Consider the following 18,493-nt stretch of genomic DNA (forward strand, 5'->3'; position numbering starts at 1 on the left):
CAAGCTAATATTTTAGGTGATGTTATCCAAAAAATATATTATTTTTTGAGGACTTGACATACTTACACATGAGGTCATACTCTGTTGTAGAATGGGCTTCTCGGTACAAAAATCTACCCAACTTATCTTAACAAACAATCATATTTCCTAAAATATTATAAGATCTGACCGACATAGAGAAACCAAATATTTAACCTTACTTAAATTTATTGATCCCAAAATATTCCAAAAATCCACAATATACTCCAACCTAAAATATTTCTGGACATTAATTTTTTTTTTTTTTTCCAAACATTTTAAAAAAAATAATTTCCAACCATATTTACCCTACAAATCCATACCACCTTATCCCTGTGACCACCTTGTTGACTTCCTACCCAACTTAACTTAACTTCTTCTTCTCGTTAACGAAATTCTCATGTGGGTCGCTCGCAACCAACTTAATGGTGTCTCCTCATCCGCCGAAGACTTCAGTTCCATCTTTTAACATATGATCTTTCATCTTTCTTTCGCTTTTCCACACCTACAACAGGGCCACTAATAATGGCTAACTTGACATATAACCTTTTTGGTAGCTAAACCACAACTAAGCAAATTAAATATAGCTATTCTTCTTCACAAACTGTCTTAAGTGTGGTAAACATCCGCTAAGCACACTATGACTCTGTTGGGCACCATGATTTCAGAGCGCGAGAGCAATTTTACGTTGCTTTACGATGGAATACCAGGCAGCAGCAAGTCTCACAGGTATTCCCTCTGTTCACCTGTGTCGTCCCCATTTTCTCCGCCATGGTCGCCGTACTGCAGCCCCGACGCCAAATTTCAGGCCGCAATTCCGTTCGCGTGGGAAGACAGACCAGGCGTCGCCAAGAACACCAAATCGCCGGCTCGTCGCGGGTATTTTCACGAAGAGCCGCGGCCGCCTCCGTCGGAATTCTCAGTCGCAGAAGCTTTTCAGGCGGAGGATCGATCGGAAAAGAGAGCCGATGACGATCCCTACGTCTCGGCTCTGGTGGATTGCACAAAGCAAGCAGTGGTCATGTCGCTGTCAAACGATCGAGGCCGACAGCGACGTCACAAACAAGGCCATGGGTCGTCCGCGTATTCTTGCAGGTATGGCTGTGACGTCAACGTCAACGCTCAGACTGCAGTTCGGCCGCCATACCCAACACAGTTGAGCAGGCAGAAGAAGAACAGGAACAAGAAAAATGAAAGGGAACCACAGAAATCGTATGCAGGGTACAACTTTGGTGAGGATTACGATTGCGTAGCTCTGCTCAACAGGGAATCCCAACGCCAGACTTCCAGTTACTATGCAGATTTGAGCAACATGGCAGCTCATAAGAAAGAGAAACTCAGCTCAGGGTGCAAAGTCTTGCTCTCAAAAGTCGGCTTGCTATTTGCAAAACGAAGCTCCGATGTTATATACAGAGCATAATGGCAAAGGCGGTGAAAGAGTTGGAGGCTTCGCCTATAAGCCCGTAGATAAGATATAAGTAATGAAAGCAAGTTTATCTCTAATTCTTGTATCTGATGTTATATTCAAAGTATATTGGCAAAGGGTGAAAGAGTTGGAGGCTTGGCTCATAAGTCAGTATTGGCAAAGGGTGAAAGAGTGGGAGGCTTGGCTCATAAGTCAGTAGATCCTGTAGATAAGATATACAAATAATGAATAATGAAAGCAAACTGCATCACCAACTCTGGCTTCTGGAATTTTAGTCTTCGGAATTATATTTCAAGTAAAAAACCAGTATCCTATTGAAGTGGTAGGTGGTTAAAAATGGTTATAGTTATAATTGATGAAATTGGGTGAAGTGGTAATAATGTTTATTGTCATAATTGATTATTTTCAACTTAACTTTAACTATATTTATTTTTATTATAATTGTAAATTTTAAAATATTCTGATTTGATTAATAATAACTAAAGTATTTGTTAGCAACTCTAATTATGTGACTTCACTCTGGCCTATCAAATTTCTTAAATATTTTGAAATTTATAATAAAATTAAATTCAACACTTAAATCTAAACTATTCCACCTTAAATATTGGTGCAGTATTTTCAAATATATTACCATTTTCTTATTCAAAGCTTACATATATGTTTTAAGGATATATGCTCAGCTCTGTGTTTATATATTTTAAGAACTTCGGTATTTACTTGAGGATTATGCTATCATTAGGTTGAGATCAGAAGGTAAGCCATCATGTCCACTCCCGCAGATTGTAAGCTTTCTAAAAATAATTACGAGTGATTAGAAGAAGAGTAACCAATTATCAACACAACTTTACAACAATTATCAGAACGGCAATGGACTCCACAAAGATATGGTTCATTTTTGTAGGGTTTGGAATATATATATAAAAAACAATTGTGGAATGTGCAGAGAGATTCATGTATGGAGATCACTTATTATTATTGTCCTATGGTGTGTATGGAGGTGGAGGAACAACAAAATTTTCAAAGAAATAAAGAACCCCCTCAAGTCTATTTTGCAACATATCATATCCATCTATGATTCTGTGCCGAAAAAGCAGCCCAAAACTAAAAGTGGCAACAGAAATGAGCAAGAAATTTACCTCTCAGGGACCCCAAGAGCGTTTTTTGATGGTGCTGAGCAGCAAAACACTTGTGGCTGCAGGGTTCACATCATAATGGAAGAGAACTTTCAATATTTTATTTCATGGAATGGAGGAAAGGGCACAAATAGCATGGCTCAGGCGAGGGCTCTAGCTGGTCTTCTTGCTTTCTGCATTTTTTTTGATATACAGATAGCCTGTCAAAGGAAGGTCTTCTTCAAGAAACAGGTTCTTGGTCCATGAAAGTAATATGTGGTGAGAATTCCTGACTTCTCAATCCCTAGATCTTAACTCTCCTTTGATTATTTCCAGGTCTACTCTTTTTCATCCCTTTTGTTTAATTCTTGTATATCTGTGATATATGGATGTCCAACAATCTCTGAAATCAAGGTTTCATCTCAGAAATGATTTTTCATGTGATGCACATATAACTTGTATTTGTTTCCCGATGTTTTGGTTTTTTTTTCTTTTCCCTTCATGAAGGATCTCATCCTTCAGTTTTTGTTTTCAAGATCAAGATCATCCAGCTTCTAAAAGCTTGATATTTGTACTATCTAGAACCTTTATATAGTCTCAATATAATACAATGATGCTTTTTCTTTCTGAAAAAAATATATATATAACAAACAATACACATAATAAGAATGGTGACTGCTTTATTACTTCTAATTTATAAGGTATGAAGTGTAGGCAATAGACAGAGATGTGTGTTTTTCACTAATAATAATAATAATAATATATATATATATATATATATATATATATATATATATATAATTTTTTAAACTTATAAAAATAAAAATAAATTTAAAAATATATTATAATAAAGGCTATATAGTAATTAGTATTTGTGGTTTAGTTTAAATATAATTAAATTAAATTAAATAATAACAAAGACATAAATATTTCATCACAAAAATAAAATAACTAATACAATATTATATTGTTGAATGTTATTTTCAAAAATTAAAAAGTATGATTAACTTATATTATTTATATTAACATATATACACTTTAATATATATGTGTGCTAATATATATGTGTGCTTTTTTATTTTTTATTAATTTTTAATTTTTAATTAAATTTATTAAAATGTGTTTTTAATATATTAATAAGTCATTTTTTTATTAATTTATAATTTTTTATAATCAAATTTATTAAAATATGTTTTTAATACAATAATAAGTCATTTTAAATTGAAAAATAAGTAGAAAAATTATAATTCATGAAAATGAAAATAATAGGGAAAATTAAAATAACATAAAAAAAGTTAAAAAAAAAAAAAAAAAAAACTAAAAACAAAAAATTAGTAACCAATAGAAATGGAAATTACTAAACAGCCTATAATAAGACTTCAACTAATCACTTTACAAATAAATAAATTTAAATAATAATAAAAAATAACAACAAATAATTTCTCAATGTTAAACTATTTACAAATAAATAAATTTAAAGAATAATAAAAAATAACAACAAATAATTTCTCAATGTTAAACTATGAATACCTAGCTAAATTTTTTGGTCAAAGACAAACTAATAATGAATACCATGCAAAAATGAATACGGTATAATAATTTACTTATTTTTTAAAATTATAAATATGAATCATATTTGAGTTGATTTATAAACTTTATTTAATTTTTGGAAAAATATTTTTTATGAAAATGTTTTTAAATTATTTTTATGTTATGAAAAAGAAGTTTTAAATATTATTTATAGTTTTAAAGTTTTAAAGTTCTGCATTGTAATGAGACATTTTCCTTTAACTAATAGATGGTCAATTTAGCATTTTGATTATTAGAGTAATTTAGTATAGCTAAGTATAGGTTTATGTTTTCCAACCATGCTTCAACTAATTCTTATTTTGTTATTCCTTTACAGAATGGTAGCTGACCCTTTTTTTCCTATACAAATTATTCTCAGATTGTTGATCATGTCTCCTACCAGGTATAAGTGTCATCCATAAAAACACTATCTCGAGCTTTATCAAGCAATGCCTTTTTCATCCTTTTGAAGGATTCTACCATATCTCTCGCTTGCTTATATATATATATATATATATATATATATATATATATATATATGACTCATTATTTGGTGAAGGAGGTGGTGGAGTATGTTCATTTCCTAGTGTAGGCTTACCATTTCGTATTTGTGGATATTTATGCCTTTAGCTAGTAGACCCAAACTTTAGTCTAAAATTCAAAGTAGTTATCCTCCTAACCTCTCTCTAAGGAAAGCTTGACCCCTTGATATCCCTAAGCTAAATGGACTCATAATCAATTATTGATTAAAACCCCAACAATATAGACTCACTCCCAAATTTTAGCTAAGTCTCCCTTCATTTTAAATTTCAACAGCATTTCGCCTTACTATTCCCCTTCCCCATTATATGTATAGAACTCCTTCCAGATGAAACCTTACCCCTCATGTTAAACCCCTCATTTTTATTTTCATCCAAAAATTCCATATATATATATATATATATATATATATATATCAAAATGTCCCTCCTAAGTGGGTAATTAAACACTTCTCTTATTCCACCAAGAGCCATTATAATTATCATGCTTAGCTCAGAAGTATGATTGGGGAGGAAGGATTCCACAACATTATTGTGTGAATTCCTGATTTTAACTAGGTAATATAGAGTTTGCATTCTTATCCTCATGACATAGGTACCTTTCTTATATTTTAACATTAAAGATTCCATGTATTTATCAAGACATTATCATGAGTTCACACTCTTATGTTGGCAACTTGGAAAGAATTCACCACATTCCTTGAAAATACACAACCACTTACATAGTAAGTGAAGAAATTTGTTAGCTTGACATAGTCAAATTTTCAGGTGCCCTACTCCCTTGCCACATTCATACAAGTCCGTTGATTCAAAACATTATTAATTTATTTGATATATTTAGAAATTGTTTTAATAGTGACATGTATTTTTGTATTAGATTAAGATTTGGTAAGGAGTCAAAGAAATGGAAGTTATGACACTTAGAAGAGTAGTTGATCTCTTCCTCTTACAACAAATATTCAAAATTTAGGTAAAGATGCTACAATATGTGCTACCTAAATTTTTATGCAATCTTGAAGGCCTGGAGGTGAAGATGGCACAAAATTATCCACCCAGAAAGATAAATATGAAATGCATCATGTGAAAGAAGAGTATATCTCAAAAGTGATTTCTTTAAAAATAGAGGTAGTTGGATATCTTCTATGTGGACTATGAAAATAAATCCTTAATCATGTCTTTACCTATTTGTTCCTCTCTACCTTCCTCTTTGGAGACCATCATTTCATTGGATGTAAAATACTGTCTTGTGTTGCTAAGTTGTACTCTTTAAAAATGGTGCTTTGAGTTTTCCATTTGAATTTGAGACTAAAGGGTAAGAATATGTAATGACACCAATGCACACTAGGTTGAGTTGAGAATACTTTGAAGGGGATCTAAGAAGATTTTGTTGCATACAAACTTGTATTTGGCCATGTGAAACTTTTCATTATGCAAATTGAGTTTGTTAACTGTTTGAGTTAAGGGAGGTAAGCTTTAGCTAAGACTAATGGATATGGATCTATATCTCTCAAAGAGCCCCTAGGCAATAGGCTCAAACCTCTCAACTTCATTGTAAGAGAGAAAATTCATATCATAAGCCTGATCCTACTGAATGTCTGCCCCATTTTTTATGTGATTTAATGAAGAAGAGTGATTGGGCAAGACTTCCCAACTGTAGCCTTTTTCCTTTGAGGCAAGTAGTCTAATAATTCCACCAGATAACATATCTACCTTTGCAACATTTGAAAATAGGCTGCATTCAGAATGCCTATTGCCATTAAAAGCTAACACTTTAATCAGTTGCTGGCAATTTTCAACCTTTCCATAATCATCCCTAAATTCTTATATGATCATTGTTGGGAGAACAATTACACCCTCGCAAATCAAACCTGTAATGCTCAAGATTTGACTTTATAGGTTTGAATTTCAAAGATATGAGTATGTAGAAATATTGTTGCTCACTAGGATGAAATGGGGACTTTTTAAAGAGGATATGTGAAGTTTTGGCCACAAAGAAGCTTACATTATGGCCATGTATACCTTTGCATACTAAGAGCTAAAAATATTTGATGTTTGTACAAGAAAATGCACACTTTGGAGAAGTCCGATGGAGATGAATTTGTGCACAATTATGAAGGGTATTCAATTTTTATTTGGTCATTGATTTGAATGGTTTGTTGACTTAACAAAGAATATTCATTAGCCTTTTTTTCAAATATTTGATTTTTGTCCCTCAGGACATGAAATCCTTCTAATCTCATGAACACTTTTTTTGTAGTCTCTATTCTCTTCCATATCAAGCTAGAATCTTCATTCACATAATCATTGTTAAAGTGTTGAATTTGTCAATTTGAATCCCCCATGGTAATGGCTTCCTTGGTGCCATTCCTAAATATTTATTTCAATCCCTTCAACAAAGATAATGCCTCTGCACCATTATTCGTGATATGGCTTAGACCCCATGCAAATGTAAAAAAGGTGCTTCCAGTAGGTTTTTTAATCAAGCCTCATGCTCTTGATGAAATAGTGTTTGGAAGCCCCATAAAAAGAAAGGATAAAGTTTCCATTGTGTCTTTCCCAATTATCCAAATAAGCTTGAATTAATCTTAGTTCCCAGGTAGGAGGGTTCTTTCTCTATATCTTCCCATGTTAACATTGCTCCGAGGTTTGAGCCCTCGTAGCCATAAAATATCCCTTGTGGTGAGATTCTCCTCCCAATTACTTGGTAATCTTACTGAAGAAAAGAAATCAAATAAGAGAAATTTTCTTTTGTAGTAGAGAGAGGAGATGGAAACAAATTGCTGCTAAAAATGGATATATTTTTTGCTAACCATATTTTCCAACAAATGTATTTTGGAAGGGCGCTAACTACTCTTCTAAGAGTCTTTTTCCATATTATATTTAAATGATAATATAGATACTATGTATAGAAAATGGAGGTCCAATCTTTGGGAATGTTAGTGAAGATATGTAGCTCTTCAACAACTAACTCCCAAGTTTTTTTTGTGAAGTTGCATTCCGTGAATAAATGAGAAATATTCTCTTTCGAGTTTTGGCATAATGCACATATCAAGGGGCCCTTTATATTTATCTTTCTAATATTTTCAGATGTAAGTATTTTCCCTTGCACTAATAACCAACAAAAAATGTTTACCTTGGGTATTCCATATTTGTGGCATATGTTTTCTATATTATCCCTACATGAGAATTTCCATATTTTATCTTTGCTAGATTATAACAGCTTTTGACAAAGAAAACTTTGTGGTCTTCTTTCCATCCTCTTTTGACTTCAAATTGTTTTCCTATAGGGCATGGCCTTTCAGTGGGCCCAGGAAGGAAGAGTAAGCAATATTTAACTCTTCTGGAACTGTGAGAGTAGTCCAATTTTTCCATATACCATTTATTTATTCCCACTCAGATATATCCCAAAGATGCACAAAATTGTGACCTTTCATCCACATTTCCAAGTATTTGAAGTCTTGTCTTGCTTCTGAGAATTTTTTGACACTTTTAATGTCCTCCCATAAGTTGATTTTCTTTCCATTGCCAAGTGTCCAACTTAAATGGTTCATGATTAAGTTTATGCCTTTTTGACATAATCCCCAATTGCAAGTTTGTTACATGTCATTTTTTCGCATTAGGAAAATGACCATCATTTTGGATCTTTCACTATCCATAAATGTGTCCCAAAGCATGCCCCTGCAAAGTTAGAATCCAAATTATCCCAAAGGGAGTGGAATTCCTGGATCCCATGGTTCAAAACCCTAGTTTTGGCTTCCTGCACAGTTCTCTAGTCAATATTTGCACATATGTAGAAAAGTCCGTAAGAAATTATGCATATGTACGCATTGTCTTAAACTGTGACCTGCGCACATGAGTTAACACATGTAAAAATAAAAAGTAAAGTCTAGAAGCATTATTATTCATATCTATCCCAACTAACAAGCTTCGAATGGTTGCCCATTCAGCCCTGACCCCTCCCATCATGGATCTACACCCTCTATGTGTGTAATACCTATCCCACCATTAGTGGATCTCATCCCTTGGAAAATGGATCCCAAACTTCCCCTCCTTGGCCTATAAAGCTAACCCAGGCCTGAGGATTGGGGAGGACTATTGGAAGTAGAATTATGCCGCAGGAATAAGGTTCAAATTCTATTCAATCAAGGAGAGGGTTGGATATCGTGGGAAGGGGCTTGCAACATCAAGGCTTCATGGTTGTAGGACTATTCTCCATTTTATTAATATAAAGGAAACTGTTCTTTCTCAACTATATCTTTGTTGATAGAATTTGTAAGATATCTTGATGACCTACACAGATTGTGATTTGATATTGATCAGCTTATGGTACATGATTGGATTAATTAATTCATTTACCTCTTATGTTATATATTAGATGCTTTGATCTTGTGTATGTTTTTTTCTATACATATCTCCTTCAACACAACATGGAGAAGCAATGAGAAGCAATGGGAATATCTCTAAAGAATCAAGGAGGAGCGGATGATCAAAAGCTCTGAAGGGGACTTCATCAATCATTTCGATTAAATGGTAGGTGGCTTTATCATAGTATTTATTTTAGTCAATCATAGTCTAGAGAAAGGTAGTAGTTCCTGGTTGTTTGTTACTAGATTTCTCTGAGGTCTAGGGAGATCGCTCTTGTTTGCAAGAGGGGTAAGTACACATAAAAAATTGGCGACTCCATTGGGGATTTGTCTCACTCTCCATCATTTTTCTTGTTTTACCTTTTGAACCTTCTGTATAAGCCCTCTCTAAGTGTTTGGAAATCTTTAAAATATGGATTTTGGTTTTTCTTTGAATAGTTTTTTATTTTTTCAAATTTCCCATTCTGTGCACTTTAGCTTCAGGAATAGATCACACTTCTATGAAATTTCCTTTCTGCAACAATGCGTATGAATATTGGTTTCCTCTATAACCTGCGCAGATACCTGGAATTTTTGAAAATTCTAGATTTATCCTCATAAAGTCCAAAGTTTTTTGTTTTTCCTGTTTATTTACAGTTGTTTGCACCTTCTTTGAGTGTCTTCCAGTTTGGCTGAGTGTTGTGAAGGAATTTTCTTGTGATTATCTTGTTTTTTCAATTTAGGGTAAAGTCTCATCTGGTGGATGGTCCATCTATCAAAATATAGATCACTTGGTTTTGCCTTGTTGACTATCTATCTTTCTTCTTTCATTCAGATCAGGTCTTGAGTTTAGTTTTCTCTTGTGCAAAAGATTGTTTGGTGGGTGAAAAGAAATGATTTACAAGATTGGGTATTGTTTGTGAAGAATAATTCTTATGCTAGTTTCGAAATGCAAAAGTCAATTTCCTTTTGTTGCTAAAATGTTCATGAATTGTACTCTTTACTGCAAGTGAATTAAAAACATTCAATTTGGAAAATTCATTTTAGTGTTTATTGTTTTATTCTTGCATTTTTCTAATTTCCGAGTGATTGTTTCTTTAAAGAGAAATTTCTTGATTTCTTGTGTCATTGGGAAAATTGAAATTTTGAAGTTATTTTCAATATTTGGGTAATTCGAAATTGGATATATGCATTTTAGGAAAAGGGATATAGTGGGATTTAGAGTTTTTGTTTATATTTCCATTGAAAAAATTGAAAGACTCTTTCCTTCAAATAGAAATTCATTGAAACAAAAAGATAATAATTTTCATTTTCGATTGCATTAGGATTTGCATCGAGTCATAATTTCATCAGTTTCACATCCATTACCTTTGAGTAAATAACAAATCTTAAAATCAACGCTAATAAAATAAATCTAGAAATATTTTGTTTTTAGGGTTCTTTTCCACCTACAGTAGATCAGGTTGTAGGGATTTGGAATAGGGAAGTGAGTTAACTTTCCAAAGCTACAGACAAACATTAGAATCTTGTGATGGGGAGAAAAATCTATTTATTGCAATTTTTCTTTGGGAAGCTCCCCTTACAAAGGAGTCAAGCATGAGATCATATCGGATCCAATGAAGTGATCAACTCCACTTCATTGGCTACGGTAGAGTGATTTACATGTACTAAAAATGGTGTTGAAAGGTTCTTGGGAGTCACTTGGAAGTAAACCTCAAAAATAACCATGTTGAAGAACTTTCAAGGGGATTGAGCTTTGTTACTATGCCCTTGCATGTATGTTCGATCTCCCATTGTCCCCCCAGGTTAAATTGTTTTACATGGTAACCTTAGAGACCATATTCTTAAGGCTTTTACCTGAGTTGATGACAAGGGGAAAGTCTATGTTGTACTTGGAACAGACGTTGACTAGACTCACTTGGAAATTTCTGGAGGGTATTCTTCATTCAAGATGACTTAAATGAAGTCTACTTGCACCAGATCATGTACATTAAGCATGTTATCAACGTAATTGGTTCCACCCACTTTATCTATAACCACTTTTCACTTTGATCTCTGCGACGTTGGGTTTCATCACCAACTAGTGATTTCGCTGTGAAAAGCTTGCTTGCATGGTTTGAATCCTTAGATTTTTTAGTGTGTGTTATGTTAGTGTTAGTTAGTTCTGTCTGTCACCAGTGATCAAGTATGCTTTTACCAAGTTTTTTTAGGGGTCTCAAAGTCAAATTTTATCATGTCACTAGGTTTTCATAATAAAATTTGGTCACTAGTTAGCATGTCTAGGGTTAGGTCTACTGCTGCTCCTTCAAGATTTCCATGTCCGGTCATTACCATCACTCAGTTGGATGTGCCATCATTGAACAAATCATCATCATCATTTCAGTCATGTCACCATGGTCTTCATTCAGCTCAGTGTCTCCACTAGGTCATTAGGGTTAGAGTCATCAAGGTTGTCATTTCATTCAATAAATCAAGAAATGGAGGAGTAGTGGGAGGGTTTGATCAAAAAGTTTTTTTTCTAAGTGCAATTCACTTCAGAATGATGTAATAAGTTATGTTTCAAAGCTGCATGAAAAAATTCCAAGCTGCATAGTTTATATCAAAAAGCAAAATGAAAATTATGGTGGGCCACCCTACAATTACAAAGTTGAGTTCTATGGCCTATAAAGACCATTTTTCTCTCATTACTCTCATTCATCACATTTTCAAGGGAGCTCTCATCTAGCATAACTCATTTCCTCACCCATTTCATTGCTAAGGAGATCTCATTCATCATCAACCACTTCCTTAGCATTTTTTTGTCCAAAGATATTCCAAAACATTGGTCTCAAGCTACCTCATTGTTTTTTCTATGGGAATCCATCCTTTTCATGTTTGCAAGCCTAAAAATCCTATTCCTATACATTTTATCCTCCCTCACACTCAAACAAACTCCTAAAAACCTTCACGCCCCCTCACTCTCAATCATAAAGCCTTCTATACCTAAAACCTAACCCTACGCTATGTTTTTGGCATCCTTCATAGCTGGGACTGTGTATAAATTCCCTAGCTCTATTCCCTCACTCTTTTCACTTCCCTCCACTTCCATAAGTTCCCTAACATCCCTCCCCATCTCATAAATTTTCCCTACACCCATTCCTACTACCTAACCCCTTCATCCTATTCCCTCATTCCCTTCCCCTGTTTTTCCCTCTAGGGTTTGCACTCACAAGTTTACTATGGAGAAGGAAAGGAGGAATTACAACAAGGGTGGGAAAATGGCAAGGTATGAACTCCTCAATACATAGGAGTTGATTTCCTCACCACTCTCCAAGTAATGTTTTCAACATGTAGGGTGTCTTGAGTTTTGTGAGCAAGTTGAAAAAAGTCAAATATCATGCTAAGTTGACTAGTTTGTTTTCCACACATATTAAGAAGGATCAAGTCAAAATTGCAGGGGTCACATTCTCTATCTCAACTGATATCATAGCAACAGCTACTGGGATACCCAACATTGGTGAAAAGTGGTTCAAAACTCAAGAGTTGGATGCCCAATTCTACCAACCCTACATCAAAGCTCATTGACAAAGAAATCAATGAAGACAAGGAATATTGGCTAAGCAAAGTCAATGATCATATGGAGAAACTCCTTGAAAATTCAAACAGAGATAACAATATACATAAACTCATGGATTTCTGCTATCAAACAAGGAATCAAATTGCACAAATCAAAATCAAGAAATTGAAAACAAGACTGAAAGAGGTCCATGACAAGAAAAGGGAGTCAAGAAAAAGGGTTAAAATAATGAAATTGGTAGCTAAAATATCCTTGGATGTTTGGCCTATAATCCATAGCAGCCAAGGAGAAAATTTTGAAATTTTGGAGTAATTTGAATTTTTTTTGAAATTTTACAGGAAATGGCACATAGAAGCGCCGTGACCCTTTTTCCCTGGACATCCAAATGAAATATTTCCTACATGGATGAGTGCATAATGATGAGTACATGCCAAATATCATCTTATTTTTGTATGAAAGCTCCCTATTTTGATAAGAAACTAAAAAAACCTCACCTTTTTCATGCCTTTGCCACTAAATCTGGATTGGCGTGACATTTCTAAGTAAGGTTGGAAAAATCAAGTTTTGGAGGCCTTCCCATGGGTATTTTTTGGAGCTTGATGGCTCATTGTAAAGTAGACACATGGGCTATGTGACCTCTCTTTAATAATTCATAATTCACTCATAAAATTATGCCAAAATCAACTCTCAATAGGTGCGACTAGTTTGCTGGTTGGTGCGACCCTTCTGGAGACACATTGGTAGAATGAGTTTTTTGAGGCGTTCCCATGGTTCATTTTAAAACATTCAAGATGTTTTAGAAACTATACCAACAAGGCTAGTTTACCATTCTTTTATATTTCAATTTTGACTTCCGGAAGGCAAGTAAAAATGGCCTCAAACTTGCACTATGCTTCTATAATTTTCTTAGATTTTAATTAAAATTTTCACTGTGTAAGTTTTTCTGAGTTTCTGGTTTGACTTTTGTAAAATTAAAAAGGTGAAAGTGGATGAATGCAAATGTGAAATGTAAATGTAAATGGGTTACTATATGGGTAAATATGTGTCTTATCCTCCATTTAATGATTTGGATAAATATCTTATGATAGTTAGATAAAAGATGAAATGGTTGAGTAACCTCCATAGTATGTAGTAGTGATCAGATAGGTGCATGTATTTAAATTTATTTTCTGTCATTTCGACCCTAGGGAGGATTTCAACTTAAGAGCCTATATGAGGCCTTTTGTAATCATTTTCCAAAGGTTGGACATTTGAGGAGAGAACCATTGTAGCCTGTATTTGACATTTTTGGAAATCAAAGGACTCAGCTTGCAGCTATTATTTAGGAATTCCTATGCAGTAAGTTTATGATATTGTTTTTCCTCTATTATTACTTTATATGAATAATATTTAGCTTCCTTTTTCATTCATCATCTCTTCAATAGTTTTCCTTGCAGTTGATAAACATAATTCTTTTCACTAAGCTTTGTTTTGATGGAAAATTATTTTATGTTATTTTCACTCTTGCTTAATGTGTTAGGCCCCTATACTACTAGTGTAACCCCTTATTGTTATTAGTACAACCCACTTATTATATTGATGTACCCATGTAGTGCCCATATTGTTACTATTGTGCCACATAGAAGCCCACTATTGTTATTATTGTGCCCTTACATTATTATTGTTATGTCGGCTCTGATTATGTTATGACCCCTTAGACTCCTATATATAGAAAGGAGGTCTTTTCATTTGTATCATCCAAGAATTTTTCATTTATGTAATGTAAAGGAGGTTTCCCCCTGAAGAGGCTAAATTCTAAGGCGTTGATCTATCTTTTCTATCTTTTCTTGAGCTGGTTTCATATCATTTGGTATCAGAGCTTTGGATTCTAGGGTTTCGCTGCTCCAAACAGGTCATCGTGGCATTTTCGCTATAACTTTTTTTCTGTGACGTTTCAGAAGTCGCAAAAAAAACCCATTTGAGAAGAAATTGCGTTGAACCTTGGGTCCGAATTTCAAAGATTTTTGCGCGATATTTTTGGAGATATGATTTGAGGAAGTTGGTCTTTTTGCAGACCCCTGAATTACATTCAAAACATGTGACCTGGGGAAAATCGTCATAACTTTCTCTCTGAGGATCGGATTGAAATTTCGTAAGAAGGTACAGAAAGAGGACGGACTGTAGTCTCTTGTAGACATTTTTCAGATCCAAAGGTCGAAACAGTAACACGTGGCACTTCATACAAGTTCACTCTTCTGGAAAGGTCTATAATCAGGTCATCTTGGGAGATTGTGCATAACTCTTCCTTAGAGAATCCAATTTGGATCAGACTGGTGGCATTGGAAAGAGGACACAGAGGGCTACTATAGGTCGCAATTTTAGAACTTAAAGATCCAAAAGTACAGAGTTACAATCGTTTCAAGGTCAAGCTCCTAAAATCAAGAAAAAGCAAGATGAGGAAGTTTGATGGCAAGGACCCGATAAATTGGATACTTCAGATGGAGCAATATTTTGATCTACATGGTGTACAACTGTTACAAAAGGTATGCATTGCATCTTCATATTTAGAACCAGATCAATTTTTATGGTACAAAGGGCTTTGTTCTCGTAAACAACTTGTTACATGGTCAATCTTCACAGAGGAAATGATAGCACATTATGAGGATACAAAGAGCAACACCTTCTTTAGAGCAACACCACAACAATTGGAAAGAGTAAAAGGGCTTTGTGACATAGCAGAAAGCAAAATTATGGAAACCAGGAAGTGTACCCCTCACAACTATAAAAATGGAAGTGTTGTTTCTCCTAGCCTTTCACAACCTACAAGGGTTACACCACAACAATTGGAAGAAAAAAGAGAAAAAGGGCTTTGTTACAATTGTGATAGCAAATGCACTAAAGGTCATAAGTGTACTGAGAAGAAATTGTTTTACATAGAATATGAAGAGGAGGAAGAAAAGGATCAAGAGACATCAAAAGAAGAGGATATATGCCAGGACCCCACCCCAGAGAAAGAAGACATGAATCATACCATATCTTGTAAAGCATTGGCAAGAATTACCACTCCTCAAACTCTCAAGATGGAAGGAAATATCAAGAAGAAAAAGGTGCAAGAAGTGAAAGATCACATCGAGAAAGAAGAAATGAATCCAACCATATCTTGTAATTCATTGGTCGAAATTACCACTCCTCAAACTATCAAGATAGAAGGACATATCAAGAAGAAAAATGTTCAAGAAGTGAAAGATCACATCGAGCATCAAGAAATGAATCCGACCATATCTTGTAAAGGATTGGAAGAAATTACCACTCCTCAAACTCTAGAGATAGAAGGACATATCAAGAAGAAAAAGTTTCAAGCAGAGAAAGATCACATCGAGCATCAACAACAAGTTCTCCAACTTTTAAAGGATAATGCCACTTCAGTGCAAAATCAAACGAGACAACAGGTAGATCAACATCGTAGTGAAAAATGTTTTGATTGGGTATTTTTACTGCTACATCTCAAGCAAGCTATTTATGAGAAGGAAATGTTGGCAATACTACATGCACTTAAAAAATGGCGACCGTACCGAATGGGAAGACTCTTCAAGGATGAGGATGTGGAAGCATTATTTTGTTCTATTTCTATTATCCAACTAGATTGGATAAAAGAAGCAAGGGATGAATGGAAGAAGGACGAAGAAGTATGGCCACTTATTCAAAAGTTGCAAAAGTTTCCAATTCAAACAATATTGCCAGAAATTGAAGAGGAAGGAAAAATCATATTGGAACCTGGAGCAGTCACAGAAACAAGAACCCAACAGCTACGAAAGTGATCAATTTCAGAGTATCTCATCAAGTGGAAGAACTTACCCGCTGAAGATTCCACATGGGAGGACAAGAATTTTATACAGAAGCATCAAGAACTACTCAAGCGTTGAGGACAATGCTTTTTGAAGGAGAGGGGCATGTTAGGCCCCTATACTACTAGTGTAACCCCTTATTGTTATTAGTACAACCCACTTATTATATTGATGTACCCATGTAGTGCCCATATTGTTACTATTGTGCCACATAGAAGCCCACTATTGTTATTATTGTGCCCTTACATTATTATTGTTATGTCGGCTCTGATTATGTTATGACCCCTTAGACTCCTATATATAGAAAGGAGGTCTTTTCATTTGTATCATTCAAGAATTGTTCATTTATGTAATGTAAAGGAGGTTTCCACCTCGAAGAGGCTGAATTCTAAGGCGTTGATCTATCTTTTCTATCTTTTCTTGAGTTGGTTTCATATCATAATGAGTTCATGTCTCATGCTCATTAAGACTTTCATGCTTCTTATCAACACCATACTACACTGAAAAAAACATAAAATCTATCACAAAAGTGCTCCGACCTTGCTCCTACATATCTTTGTTGTTGTAATCCTTTGACGCTCTCACCTAACTACTTGGTTTTTCTCCCTTATCCACCATCAAAAACCCTAAATTTCCCAAAACTCACCTGGGCCTAGCTATCTAGCCTAAAATCCTTTACATCTCAGTCATCTGCTGGTTGTGATTCCATAAAGAGAGCCCTCTCTGGTTTGGTAGGGCTAGGTACCAAATTAAAATATTAGTTTGTGGTTACCTCCGTCGATTCCTCTCGGCTTGGGACATTGTGGAAGATAACATGTTATTTGTTTGTTTTTACTTTTTAGAGACCTTAGGATTGGATTGTGATTATTATTTTATTTTGTGATAGTAATTATATCCTGGCTAAATCACCAAGGCAGTCACATATAATGCATGGTGAACCCCCTAAGTTTACACCTAGTCAATTCGAAAAGTAAAAAAACTAAAAGGTCAAAATCAACAGGATCTAGAACCTTAGAACATCCTGAAACATCTATAGTTTTACAATCTGAGACATTAGAAACCGAAGTAAATCTGACTCAAGAAGTACAATCAGGCTTAGTTCATTGTGGCCCAGAGATTACTGAAGTAGTTCAAACTCAAAATGATATTGATGAAGTTTCAGACACTGAACTAACCGAACCAGAAGTAGAAAAACTCGAGTATGATATTTCTTAACTTGAATCACCTTTGGTTGTTATAGATCCTACTCATGAGTCACCTTCACCTCGAAGGAAGGTGATAATTACGACTGAATTACCTCCTAATTTAATTAGCATTAAAGATATTACCGGAAATGAAGAGGAAAAAACACCTCATTTTCCATTTATTGTTGGTGAATCTTTTGACCCAAGATTTTTTCCAAGAGTTCCTTTCAATCCTTTCTGACTTGGTTCTTGGTATTCTACCCCTTTGGAATTTTTAGTCATAGTTTTCCATTTCAAAACATTCCTTTTTATTCACTGAGAAGAACCATATTAGAAATTCCTATTGAGAGCCAACCTACTGATTCATCTATGTTTACCAACCCCCCGAAATCACTGTTGTATGGTGGTCCATCAGTTCCTCCTAGATACTAGTCACTTACTGGGACTTTTTTGGGAGCTGCCTCTTCTCCTCAACCTTCTACTCGGTCATCTAGTTTATATACATCTATTGTTCAAAGCATGCCATCCATGCCTGAAGCACCTATGAAATCAGACAAAAAAATTCACTTGGTTTCTGGTAATTTAGGTAACCCTCAAACAACCCCAACTGGTGTTTATTACGCTCTTGGGGGAAAACCACCTTATCCTCCACATAGAGGACAAACTGTTGTTAGATCTTATCCTATAGTTGGAGGTCAAACTTTTACTGGAACTTATGGTTAGATAACTCAGCCCTGTTTGGGTCAACCTGTTGTAGCTCAAGCTTTGCTTGGTACTCCTTACCCTAGGAAAAACACTATTTGGAACCCTTATTTTGCTTAATGGTTTGCTCCATGTGCTCCACAAGTGCCAGTTTATCAACTTGTTTAGCCTTATAGACAAGTTATTCCTCAAATACCTATTACAAGTATTGTTATACATG

At 34.6% G+C, this 18,493-nt stretch overlaps 1 protein-coding gene across 1 annotated transcript; it reads left to right on the forward strand.

Annotated features, from left to right (window-relative positions):
- The first annotated feature begins 326 nt into the window (after nucleotides 1–326).
- Nucleotides 327–1,713, forward strand: LOC149258512 (uncharacterized). Its single transcript, XM_089371856.1, has one exon. It carries the CDS (start codon nucleotides 659–661, stop codon nucleotides 1,436–1,438), a length of 780 nt encoding a protein of 259 aa, XP_089227982.1. The 5' UTR covers nucleotides 327–658; the 3' UTR covers nucleotides 1,439–1,713.
- The last annotated feature ends 16,780 nt before the right edge of the window (nucleotides 1,714–18,493 follow it).

Source organism: Pinus tabuliformis, chromosome 6, assembly GCF_031772625.1.
Source record: "Pinus tabuliformis cultivar Carrire ecotype Pingquan chromosome 6, CPIR1, whole genome shotgun sequence".
Classification (NCBI taxonomy): domain Eukaryota; kingdom Viridiplantae; phylum Streptophyta; class Pinopsida; order Pinales; family Pinaceae; genus Pinus; species Pinus tabuliformis.

What these genes read in the sequence shown, in the direction of transcription:
- LOC149258512 (XM_089371856.1), top strand. Translation starts at nt 659, where the DNA reads ATGACTCTGTTGGGCACCATGATTTCAGAGCGCGAGAGCAATTTTACG.